The sequence below is a fragment of the Microtus oregoni genome, unplaced genomic scaffold, assembly GCF_018167655.1.
Source record: "Microtus oregoni isolate MIOR12 unplaced genomic scaffold, Mior012 000026F_ref0000081, whole genome shotgun sequence".
NCBI classification, from domain to species: domain Eukaryota; kingdom Metazoa; phylum Chordata; class Mammalia; order Rodentia; family Cricetidae; genus Microtus; species Microtus oregoni.
Window position 1 is genome coordinate 383,934 of NW_024543085.1, and position 12,889 is coordinate 396,822.

Sequence of the window (12,889 nt, forward strand, 5' to 3'; positions counted from 1 at the left end):
TGTATTTATGTAAAAATATTCAATTCCTATAATTTTTACACAAATATTAATTAGCACATTACATAAAGTTTAGCACCCTTTTAATAAAAATGTAACATATAAATGTGCCATTCTACCAAAAATACTACTTATTCTACCATATGGACAAAAGATATTACAAATGCAAAAGTGTATGCACAGAGTGTATCTATATGCCATTTCTAGATTCTTCACGGAGGATGGCACTATTTCAGATAATACACGATGTGACTACTAAAAACAGCTTAAGACCTACCTTAGTTTCCATGTTGAGGAGATGCAGTCCTTTTATATTCACTCCTACATATACAGGGATGACTTTATGATTGCTTGGGCTTGCCTTTGTAAATATCTGTCCTGTGAAAAAAGCTGCTCCATACGTGGGGATTTCCCAACAGTTCTGTAGAAACATGCGCTGCAGGTGATGCATTTCCTTACTGACACCCTCACTCATGCTAAGATTCTGAAAACAAAGTAGAATAAAAAGAGATGTGATTTTTTTTTTTTTTTAGTTTTTTGAGACAGGGTTTCTCTGTAGCTTTGGAGCCTGCCCTGGAACTCACTCTATAGACCAGACTGGCCTCAAACTCACAGAGATCCACCTGTCTCTGCCTCCCAAGTGCACCACCACCACCACCACCTGGCTGAGATGTGATTTTTTATAATACAAAGAGGTTAACTAGTTATTTCTAAAATCTATGTTGTCTCCAAACAAGAATAAAGTTATGGTATATTATCTCAAGTGGATTTTTTCTCTTGTAGCCTTAATATTAAAAAGAAATAAGCTGAGATCAAGTGCTGTCTAAGCTAACAGAAGGTAAGCACTTTACGGGCAAGGATACTGCATTATTTCAGCTTTACCTCATGTCTTTACCACAAAATTCAGCATATATAAAGTATTCAATAAAAGACTTTATATTTCTAGAAATAAATACATCTTTTTAGTTTCAGTTTTAGGCATTGTGAACCAGAAAATTCACTTTTAATTCTGCTACTAATAATATTTAAACATTATAACACTAATACAAATGGCCTACAGTTTTTTCCATTTCTGGAGCAGCTTACCTTGTATTCATGGAGTATTCGATTTATCCAGTGAGGCGCTTTACTTTTCAGTTTAGTAATAGGTACAATAGATTTCAAATTTTCTTCGCTGGAAGTATACATGTCAACATCCTTTAAATAAGTCATCTTTAGTAGCTAAAGTATAATAATCCTCTGTCACAAATGGCATTAAATAATGGAAATTTTAAGCTAAATATGATTTTAAAAATGCTCCACAATCTTAATATTATCAATTTAGAGAAATGGTTTTTTTAATATGAAATTTTTTTATTGAAAATATTTTCAAAAACTGAAAGATCGCAGTATAAAAACTTTAGACTAAATCTGTGCTAAAATCTGTTTCTCTCAAACTATTTTCTATGGTGGGAGTCTTAATTATCTGACACATATTTTTTATTAAGTCAAATTTTTAGCCAACTTATTTAAGCACAAAGTAAAAAAATATAAATCAAAACTATAAAGCTAAATTATATCAAATACAGCAAACATAAGAAAAACTCAAAACTGCTTTACTAACCAAAACAGCAACTCATGTTTTATAGGTTTTTTTCTTTTATTCAATGTTTTGTATTATTTAATTCTAAACCAATGTATAAACAGTATGTCTGTTCTGAGACAGTGTCTTACTATGCACTTCAGGCTGGTCTGATCATGACCCTCTGGTCTCAGGTTCACTGATTATGAGTAGGTGCCACCATGCCTGGCCAGTAATATTAAAATTGTGTTAGCTAAAGAGAATCTTGAGTATATTATAAATCATGCACTGTATCAAATACTTACTTTAAGAAACCTTGTTTGTGTTTCTTACTCTCATAATTCCCATAAACTATTTGTAACAGCAGACTTGCTAGTGTTATCAGTTTAGCATCAGGAGCTGTATAAAATCCCTTCAATAAATTGTATCTGGCTTCATCAAAGAGAATAAGAATAGCTAGTGGGTCTTCAATCTTAAAGGGAAAAATGTATAATTTGATTAATAACATATAATTTACTTAAAAATATACTAATAAAATCAGGCTGTTTCATCCTAAAATTATGATGCCAACCAATCAATGCAATTCTCCCGTTTTTCAGAGTGCAGTTAGAAACTTCTCAATTATATGAATGAAAGGACAAAGATACTGCATTATGTGACATTCTGACTTCAGAATTTGGTAAAACCTTGTTTCCTTTTATGAATCTACTTTTTCTAACCACAAAATTTAATATCTATGATTTTTATTCCTCCTTTTCTCTCCCAGATGACTTTTTAAAATATCACAAGTCAAGAAGATAGACTTAGTATACTTAGATTACTTAGCTTTTTTGTTTGTTTGTTTTTAGTTTTCCGAGACAGGGTTTCTCTGTGTAGTTTTGGAGCCTGTCCTGGAACTTGCTCTGTAGACCAGAGCTCCACCTGCTTCTGCCTTCTGAGTACTGGGAATAAAGGCGTGCGCCACCACTGCCCAGCTTTACTTACAGTTTTTAAAAATCTAATAAATTTTTTAAATTGTGGTAATATATATATATCATAAAATTGCTATTTTAATCATTCGTAAGTATGAAATCTAATGCCATTAATTATATTCTCAGTATTGTGGTATGCCCTCATCACTATTGCCAAGGACTTTACACTACTCGAACAGAACCTCTGAAAAAATGAATGTCTGAGCTGGATGTAGTTCATCAGTAGTGCTAATGTTCAGCTGGCAAAAGAAGTCAGGTCCAATCCCCAGAACCCAATCAAATAAAACACAACAAAAGAACCCTCCTGATAGCCCCAACATAAGGACTTTAGTAGTTTCTAATGTGTTTTCTGGTTTTATAAATTTACATGCTTTAATTAACATAAATGTAATAATATAGCATTTACCCTTTGGTCTTTCTTATTAATTTAGAATGTTTTCAAGGATCACTCATGTATCATATATTGCAAATTAATTTCTTTTAATCATTGCATATTATGTATATATTTATTGCATTTTCTTGCCCCCCTCATTACTCAACACTTAGGTTGCTTCCAACTTTTAAATTATGAATAAAACGCACTAAACGATATCAGTTAATTGTCCCAGTTCCTGTTTTCAGCCCTTTCAAGTATATACCTACAAGTAGAATTACTTCATCAAATGTCAATGCATACATAGTCCTGCCCCACATTCTGTGTGTCTATGTTCATGAGTGCAGACAAGAACGTGAGGTCAGAGAACAACTTGAAGAGTTGGTCTCTGTTTTCTACCTTGTTTGACACAGGGTCTCTAGTTGTTTGCCAGTGCACACACCAGGGTGTTTGACCTGTGAACACTCAGGGATTATCTGACTCTCTCTGTCATCCATTACATCATGGGAGAGCTGAGATTACACATATGCACGACTGCGCCTCTCTTTCACATGGGTTCATTTCCCAAGCACATACATAGATTTAAAAAAAAACTGTTAAAATTTTCTAAGCAATTTTCTAAGTACTTATAAGTGTACATAGCTATCCCAGTGTCACCTTAGAAACTACTCTTTCTCCATCACATGGATTTGTCATGCTTGTCAATAAATCATGGGGACATAGATATATTTATTGGTCTGTTTCTGGACTTCCATTTCTAATCTTCTGGTGTATATACGCTCAAATTTATGTTAATATCACAATGTTTTTAGTTACTACAGCTTTGTAGCATGTTTGAAGTGTGAATACCCCAAACTTTATTCTTTCCTCATGATTGTACTATTTGAATAGACATACTTTCCTTTACATCACCAAATATGTAGGTCAATTTGCTGTCAGCTAAACATAAAATATCTTTGTCATTGAACATGGGATGGATATCTTTGTAGTTATTTAGGTCTTACTGTTTTTTTCAGCAATGTTTTATATTTTCATTGAAACCTTTTCTTCATATTTATTTATTTATTATGTGTGTATGTAGAAAATATGTAGAAGTCAAGTTTCACCTACCACAGCATGGCTTCTGAAGACTGAACTCAAAATACCAGGCTTAGCAGCAAGCACCTATATTCACAGTGCCATTTTGCCAGCACACATTTTTTACGTATGAATCTTGGACTGTGTTAGAAATTATTTCTGTGTATTTCAATTTTTTGAGTCATTCAGTTAAAGAATCTATTAAATTCATCATCATCATCATCATCGTGTGTGTGTGTGTGTGTTCGTGTAAATGAAGGCCAGAGTTCAACCTCAGGTGTCATTCCTTGGGAAGTGTCAACCTTGATTTTTGTGACAGGGTATTTCACTAAGACCTTGGTTCCTTATTAGGCTAGCTTGGCTGGTCAGCAAGTCCTAGGGATCCATGTTTCTCCTCCCCAGAGTTGGGATCATAAGTAAGTTCCTCCATGCCTAGCTTGTTGTATGGGTACTGGGGACTGAACTCAGAGCTACTTTCTCTGCAGCTCTGAATGTTTTTATGTTTGTTGGTATACAGAAATATAAGTAATTTTTGTGTGTTGAGTTTGTACCCTGTAACTTTTCCAAACTAATTTACTAACTAGTTTGGGTAATTATCCAGTGGATTATTAAGGATTTCCTACACATAAGATCATATCACTTGCAAATAGTCTGAAAATCTATTTCATTTTGTTTTCTAACTATGATGTGTGGGATTTCCACACTAGTGCTGCATTGCAGGGGTGAAAGCGCACATTCTCCCTTGTTCCAGTCTCCTGAAATGGCACTGCGTTTTACAAATGTCTTTTCTGCATCACTGAGATAACCATCCCCACCACCAATTCATTCAATTAATATAATTCTAACACATGTTCACTATCAATGTTTGTTGTACTTCATAAACACTTTTATCTAATTCAGAGCATATTCATCTGAGAGGACCAAATTTACTTTTGCTTTATAGTATCAATACTTTGGCTTTATAATATCAAGATAATATAACTAAAAATGCTTAGGGAGTTTGGACATAACTGACACTTGCTCAACCTTGTCTGTTAATATTCTTTTTATACAAATAGTTATGGATTTATTAATAATAATAAATTGAATTTATTTTTCTTTAACAATATTATGTGATCTAGCAGTTATTTTTAAGTTTTTATAGATACTAGTAGGCTAATATACCTAGTTTGCTATAATTTCTCTCTTAAGTTTCTTCTTTGCCAATTTATTGTCTTGACATCTCATTTTCTCTAAATCTACAGTACTTCAATTCAAACAAACTTGCTTGGAAAAGACTGATCAAGTTTAAATTCTGTTCTTATGTCAAGAATGGTTGCTTTCTTACTGCTTAGGATAACATTATTAAATCCATTTTGCAAAAATTCTATTCTTTACCCAGGGCTTTGAAGGGTTTTTTTTTTCCATCCTATTATTTCCTACATCATCTTTGAAATTCACAAAATTGATTCCCAGTCTTAAAAAGTTAATTTCTGTATAAACTATCTCTGTAGTTGCTCATTTCCTTATTTTACAAGGAAAAAAATGTATTTGTTAAGGTAATGGAAATAAAAGAAAAAACAAAACAAAAACAAAAATAATGAAAAACACCAAGCTTGTATACAGACCAACTGAAACTCCCACTTATGATGTGATACAAAGATTAAAAGAAGGCAAAAGAAGGAAAGACTCCTAGTCCAGGAACAGCACAGTTTCTACCTCTACTATCTGCAATGGGATCTATAGAATCTGTGTATTCAAATAACTAAAGATTTCTAAGCAAACCTTTTTCTCAACTTCTAAAGGAAGTCCCACATCTCTTCTTAGAAAAAGCTGTGGTGTTTCTCTTTGTGGATCCAAATTAGTCAACTCAGTAAGTATTTCTGGCCAGTCACGAACTTGTTGCAAGGGTTTATGATAAGGCTTGAACTGAAGGCCTGAAAAAGAGCTTTTCTTTTATAAATGACACTGTAAAAACAAATCCATTATATCAATGCATAGAAACTTTCCATTAAACTATATGTGCCTAAGTAGTAGACTGTTTATAGACCTAAATTTAAATCAGTGTTTAATAATTATTACTAGCCATTTGTGGATTATTGCCTGCTTTTAAGAACATAATTTCTAATTAAATTTATTTTTTTAAAGACAATCTTTTCTCATTTTACATACCTCTCCCAGTGCCTTCTCCCTCCTCTTATCCCACTCCCCCACCTTCACCCCACCCCAGCCCCCCATCAACTCCTCAGAGAAGGTGAGGCTTCCCAAGTGGAGTGAACAAAGTCTGACACTTCCCTCTGAAGCAGGACCAAGGCCCTCCCAGCTATATCTAGGCTGAGCATCCCTCCAAAAAGAATGGGAGAAAGGTATAACGGCACAAGACTATAATCCCAGCACTTGGGAGGTAGGAGAAGAACACAAGTTCAAAGTTATCCTCAGTTAAATAGCAAGTGTGACCAGCCTGAGTTACATGAAATCCTATCTCCAAAAATGAAATAAAAATAAAGAATATTTCTTGTGTTTGGGATGTGAATCAGTAGAATAGCATTTGATTCTTAGTATTTGGAAGTCCTGGCTTGACAAATAAGAATGGAAAAAATTGCAGATAATTTTGCATAAATGAAATATGTAAATATAAATGAAATATATTAATATATATTAAATTCTTAGTTCCATTATAGCTTACTGAATTAAGAATAATCAGTATGATTTGGTGCTAAACATAGATAACCACCATCCATTTAATTAAATTCTTTAAGTATTTATAGTAAATTTGGAAAGATAAATATACACTGACATTAAGGTGATTTTAAATAAAAAGGTTTGACAGAAAACAAAGAAATATTTCAATCACTTTGAGAGAAACACTGAAAATAAAGGCAAATTGTATGAATTCTACTGTTCATAGCATACTAACTGGGTTATCACAGTAGTAAACTTTTAAATGCTTGACTAAACACAGGGGATAGAATCCTGCCCATTTCAGCAGTTTAATAATGATAATGCTATACTCAAGTTTACTAGTTGTAGAGATATTTCATTCCTATTTTAATAAATAAAGCTTGCCTGAAGATGAGAGAGTAAAACAGCCACCCTGGTCAGTCTTATAGACCAGGCAGTGGTGACACACACCTTTAATCCCAGTAGCCACACTAGTTTGTCACAGAATTTGGGCAATAGTGGTGCAAGCCTTTAATCCCAGCCCTAGAGGGGAATATAAGATGGGAGGAGAGAGCTCTCAGACAGTCTCATTCTGAGATTCCTTGAGGCAGGATCGCCATTTCAGACTGAGGAAGAGGTAAGAGCCAGTAACTGGATGCTTTGTTTTTCTGACCTTCAGGATGAACCCCAATTTATGTCTCTTAGTTTTCATTAATTGTGCTACAACTAGCCCACTTCCAAAAAGGAACAATGAGGTTTAAACAGTAAAATACTTCTCCATCCCAAGTTTCCTTACTAAGGTTTTCTGAACAGATCCAAATAGTGAAACACTGCTGAGTTTCTTGAGAGAGTCGCATTCCTTCCATTATCTGCTGCGCTGTGGTATTATTGCCATGCTTTAGTTCAACAGAACGGTAGGACCCATCCATTCTGTAAATTCGAACTTTTTCATACTGGAAAAAAAGAAAAGTCATCTAAGCTACTTGAAAATTACAAATCTTGAGGCTGAAGAGATGGCTCAGCAGTCAAGAGCATCAAGAGCACTTGCTATTCCGGCAGAGGACTGGAGTTTGGATCCTGCACCTACCTTGGTCTTCTGGTCCCTATCGACACTCACAAACACATGCAGGCACACTCACATACACATTAATAATAATTATGTATCACAATGCCATAAGATACTTTATGCCCAACTTCATATCCTTCATAATATGGATGTCTAATGTGGGAACTATCAAAAACTTACTTCAAACAAGAACAGGCTGACAATATTTAGAAAACTATTACTTCTATTACAGTCTAAATTTTCTTCTGAATGTTCCATGATCAAATCAAGGAAAATCTTTATTACTGTCTTTTGTAAAATACAGTTTATAGAGTATTGAATATACAATGTAATGCCACGGGAAATATAAACTTGGAATGAAATCTAAGAACCTCATGAGAAGTAGGGCATAAATTGCACTGAGGAAATGTGTATTAACAATAACTTATGCTAAGAGAAGTTCATGATGGAAGACTTTGAAAGTCATGGAATATTGGATTTTGAATTAATTTCCTTCCTCAAGTTCACAAAACCCCCAAATAGCAGTAGCATTATCGATAGATTTGTACTGTTAAGGAGGCAGCTTATCTCCCAAGTAACCGACAGGCCAGTACATTTTGGATTAAAAGTATCCGATTCATTTGATCACATTCACAATATAAAAGTTAGGCCAGAAAATGTTATCTGACTGTATCATTAGAAACTGAATGATAGAGAAGGAAAACATAAGGAGGTCTCTATTGAGCTAGCTTAATAAAAAACAAAAAAGCAGGAAAGGGCTAAGAATATGGCTCACTTGCTGTGAAAGCAAGAAGATCTACATTTAAATCCCCAGCACTCACATAAAAACTGGGAATGGCTGTCTGTGTCTATAATCCCAGAGTTGGTGGGATAGAGGAGGGAAGAGAGGAGGGTCCTGGAAGTTAGACAAAATGGTTGGCTTTAGTTTTAGTTAGAGACCCAGTATCAAAAAAAAAAAAAAAAAAAAAAACACAAGTGGAGAAGTAGAAAGACTTCCTAACATTATTCTCTGGTCTCTAGAGCACAAACAACTACACACATGTATACATGCATGCACACACATATACACAAAACTAGGAAGTCATCTATTTCACCTCTGCAGAGAAGAAAATGAGATTTTATACACTTAACTTGCTGAAGACTATTAATGAATGGTATATAATACTGCTGTTACACAAACGTTGCTGGGGTAAAACACACCAGTGAGCAGAACTACTTACAATAAACATGTTAAATACAATCACACATAATTTGATGCAAAGATGTGTTGCATTTTTTTATGTTGCATTTGTTTAACTCTGTGGAGCTGTGATTCTTTGCCTGTCTAAAACACCTGAATGGGCAATAGCAAGGCATGAAAAAGGATAGGAGGGGTTGGCAGGCAGAGAGTATAAATAGGTAGAGAAATCTGGAGGGAAAAGAAGGAGCACAATAGAACAAGGAGAGGAAAACACCATGGGCCAGTAACCCAGCTACCCAGCAAGTCATGGAGTAAGAGTAAAAGAAACATTATACAGAAATAGAGAAAGGTAAAAGCCCAGAGGCAAAAGTTAGACAGCATAACTTTTAAGAAAAGCTAGTTAAAAACAAGCTAAGCTAAGGCCGGGCATTGATAAGAAAGAAGAAGACCATGTGTGTATTTATTTGGGACCTGGATAGTGGGCCCCCAAGAGAGTAAAGAGTGGAACAAACAACAGCAAATACAACATTTGCCTTTGCTATTCAGACAATTCTTACAGGTTTGTTTATGGCTTCTTTCAATAATTTTGCAGCTTCTTCCCAGTTATTTTGTTTGTTTTCTTCACAAATATTTAATGGGGATCTTCCTTGTTGGTCTGTTATGTGCTAGAATGGAGGAAGCAATGGACGAAAAGATATTACAAATACATGTTGTTCTGAAGGAATGTTATTCAATTAAAACATTATACAAATACTCTGGTTAAAGATTAAGTAAATATTAACCATACTTAGTATATACTAAAAAAATAGAAAAGCTACAAAATTCAAAGCATTAGTAGGATTATGTTTTGTAAAAGTTCAGTTATAGATTTAAGAAAGGTTTCCACAATTTTACTTTCCTTTTTATCAAATGATTATTAGTACAAATTCTAGAAAATGGGTAAATGGTTTTCTTTAAGACATTCGGGGGGAAATAAGATATAGAATAAACTTTATATATTTTGTAGAGATATATGTAATGACTATATATAACAACACAAATGTACTGAATGTTATAAACTTTGCATTTATGTTGTTAAAATAATACATTTTATGTGAAGTATTCTTTATCATAATAATTCAAAACTTATGTTAATCACAGTTAACACATGCATTATACTCTATAAAGTAAAATTTGTTGTTTTTAGTTGACTTGATTAGTATACAATAAAATACTTTTGTATTACTACTTGTTAGTTGCTGAGCATTAAAATATAAAAACAGAAAATAACTTACTCTGTCAATGTCTGGGTGGGTTAGGAGGATCTGTACTATTTCTGCATGTCCCCCTCCAGCAGCGAAGTGAAGAGGTGAGCTGAGCTGCCCATTTAAAAGGTTTGGATTGCACTTTCCTTTCTCTAGTAATATGCGAGTGGCCTCAATTTTCCCATACCTATAAAAATAATAAAATATACATAAAAAACTCCATTTGAAATGCTTCAAAATTCAAATTTTACAAGATATGTGAGGGAAATCTAGAGAACAAATGAATAATGTATTAAGATACCAAAGTATCTAGAATGCTTGCAAATATTTTTATGTATTACTGTGATTCAATTTAATTATTTCAATTTCTGACCAAGTAAGAGAAATATATTCTCAAAACAAGAGGAAAAAGATGGCATCATTATCCCATAAAGTACAAAAGTTAGCCAGGTGGTGGTGGTGCACATCTTTAACCCCAGCACTCAGGAGGGAGAGGCAGGCAGATCTCTGTAGTTTGAGGCCAGCCTGGTCTACAGAAAAAGTTCCAGGACAGACTCAAAAAAAAAAAAAAAAAGTACAGGACCTCTGCAGGACCAGGCCTGAACAGAAACACCGGCAGAAGCAGGCCCAAGCCAGTAACCTCCATAGGGCCAGGCCAGAGCAGGCCTGAGCCAGTGCCCTTAGCCAGAGTAGGTACAAGGGAGCAATCTCCAAGGGACCAGGCCTAAGCCAGCGACCTCCACAAAGCAGGACCAAGCAAGCCACCTCGACAGGACCAAGCCAAGGCCAGCTACTTCTGTGGGAGCAGGCCTGAGCCAGCGACCTTTGTGGGGCCTGGCCAGAGCCAGCGACCTCTGCAGGAGCAGGCCCAAGCTAGGAGCATCCACAGGAGTAGACCTGAACCAAGGACCTCAACCAGAGCAGGACTGAGCCAGCGACCTCCACAAGAGTAGGCCCAAGCCAGCAACCTCCACAAGAGGAGACCCAAGCCAGCAACCTCCAACGGAGTAGGCCCAAGCCAGCAACCTCCACCAGAGTAGGCCCAAGCCAGCAACCTCCATCGGAGTAGGCCCAAGCCAGCAACCTCCACCAGAGTAGACTCAAGCCAGCAACCTCCACCAGAGTAGGCCCAAGCCAGCAACCTCCATCGGAGTAGGCCCAAGCCAGCAACCTCCACCAGAGTAGACCCAAGCCAGCAACCTCCATCGGAGTAGACCCAAGCCAGCAACCTCCATCGGAGTAGGCCCAAGCCAGCAACCTCCATCGGAGTAGGCCCAAGCCAGCAACCTCCATCAGAGTAGGCGCAAGGCAGCAACCTCCACCAGAGTAGGCCCAAGCCAGCAACATCCATCGGAGTAGGCCCAAGCCAGCAACCTCCATCGGAGTAGGCCCAAGCCAGCAACCTCAGCAGGAGCCGGCCCAAGCAAGTGACCTTCTTGGGTATAGGCCCAAACAACCTCCAGGATTGTAGAGTGATTACTGGGAGAGTCAAGCAACTTCCAGGAATGTCAAGTGACTGAAACCATGGCCCTGACTCCACCACCAGGAACAACCATCTGAGCCTTGGATCCACTGGAACCTGAAAGAGCAATCACCAGAGACTAGACCCCAACTACATCAATCAGAGAAAAAGATGAGTAGACAAGGTAAAAACACACCCAACACCACAAAGATGAACATGAAACCAATATAAACTAGTGGCTACAAAAAAGCAGGATGAACACCACAGTACAGATGTAGCAGAAGTAAATGACCTAAAAGATAACTTTAGGAGCATGTTTGAGGCCCTTAAAGAAAAAATAAAAAAATTTTCTCAAAAAAACTGGAGGAAAAGACAAACAAAAAAAATCAGAAGAAATAAATAAATCCCTTAAAGAAAACCAAGAAAAAGCAACCAAACAGTTGAAAGAAATAATTAAAGGCTACAAACACAAAATAGAGATAACAAAGAAAACACAAACCGAGGGAACTCTGGGAACAGAAAATATAGTAAAATGATCAGGAAGCACAAGTGCAACATAAGCAGCAGAATACAAGAGATGGAAGACAAAAATCTCAAGTGCTGAAGACTCACCAGTCAAAGAAAACATTAAATTTAACACAAGCTTAACCCAAAATATACAGGATATATGGGACAACATGAAAAGATCAAACCTAAGTATAATAGAGATAGAAGAAGTTCAACTCAAAAGCACAGAAAATATATTCCACAAAAATGATAGAAGAAAACTTTCCCAACCTAAAGAAAGATATGCATATCAAGATACAAGAAGCTTACAGAACACCAAATAGACTAGACCAAGAAAAAAAAGTCTCCTTGTCAAATAATAATCAAAACACTAAACATACAGAAGAAAGAATATTAAGAGCTGCAAAGCAAAAAGGCCAAGTAACAGATAAAGGCAGACCTATCAGAATTATACCTGACTTGTCAATGGCAACAATGAAAGCCAGAAGGTCCTGGTCAAGAGTTATGTAGACATTAAGAGACCACAGATGCCAGCCCAGACTACTATACCTAGCAAAACTTTCAATTGCCATAGCAAAACAAAACAAGATATTTCATGACATAACCAGATTTAACCAATACCTAGTCACAAACCCAGTCCTAAACAAAGTACTGGAAGGAAAACTCCAACCCAAGGAAGTTAGTTACATCTGCAAAAACAGAAAATTGATGAAGTATATCCCAAAGAAGGGGGAAATGCACACAAAACATAATCAACAACAAATAACAATCACTGGTCATAAACATTTCTTAAAATAGACTTGACTCACCT

At 35.9% G+C, this 12,889-nt stretch overlaps 1 protein-coding gene across 2 annotated transcripts in view; it reads right to left on the reverse strand.

The window, feature by feature from the left end:
• Window positions 1-12,889, reverse strand: part of Krit1 (KRIT1 ankyrin repeat containing) — a 39,237-nt gene that overhangs the window by 10,389 nt on the left and 15,959 nt on the right. For both annotated transcript variants that reach the window (XM_041675718.1, XM_041675717.1), the window contains exons 9-15: window positions 10,140-10,296; window positions 9,423-9,530; window positions 7,416-7,572; window positions 5,744-5,895; window positions 1,864-2,030; window positions 1,084-1,171; window positions 275-481 (exon numbers count right to left, since the gene is read on the reverse strand). In XM_041675718.1, coding sequence (XP_041531652.1) covers window positions 275-481; window positions 1,084-1,171; window positions 1,864-2,030; window positions 5,744-5,895; window positions 7,416-7,572; window positions 9,423-9,530; window positions 10,140-10,296 — 1,036 coding nt within the window. The remainder of the gene's footprint in view (window positions 1-274; window positions 482-1,083; window positions 1,172-1,863; window positions 2,031-5,743; window positions 5,896-7,415; window positions 7,573-9,422; window positions 9,531-10,139; window positions 10,297-12,889) is intronic.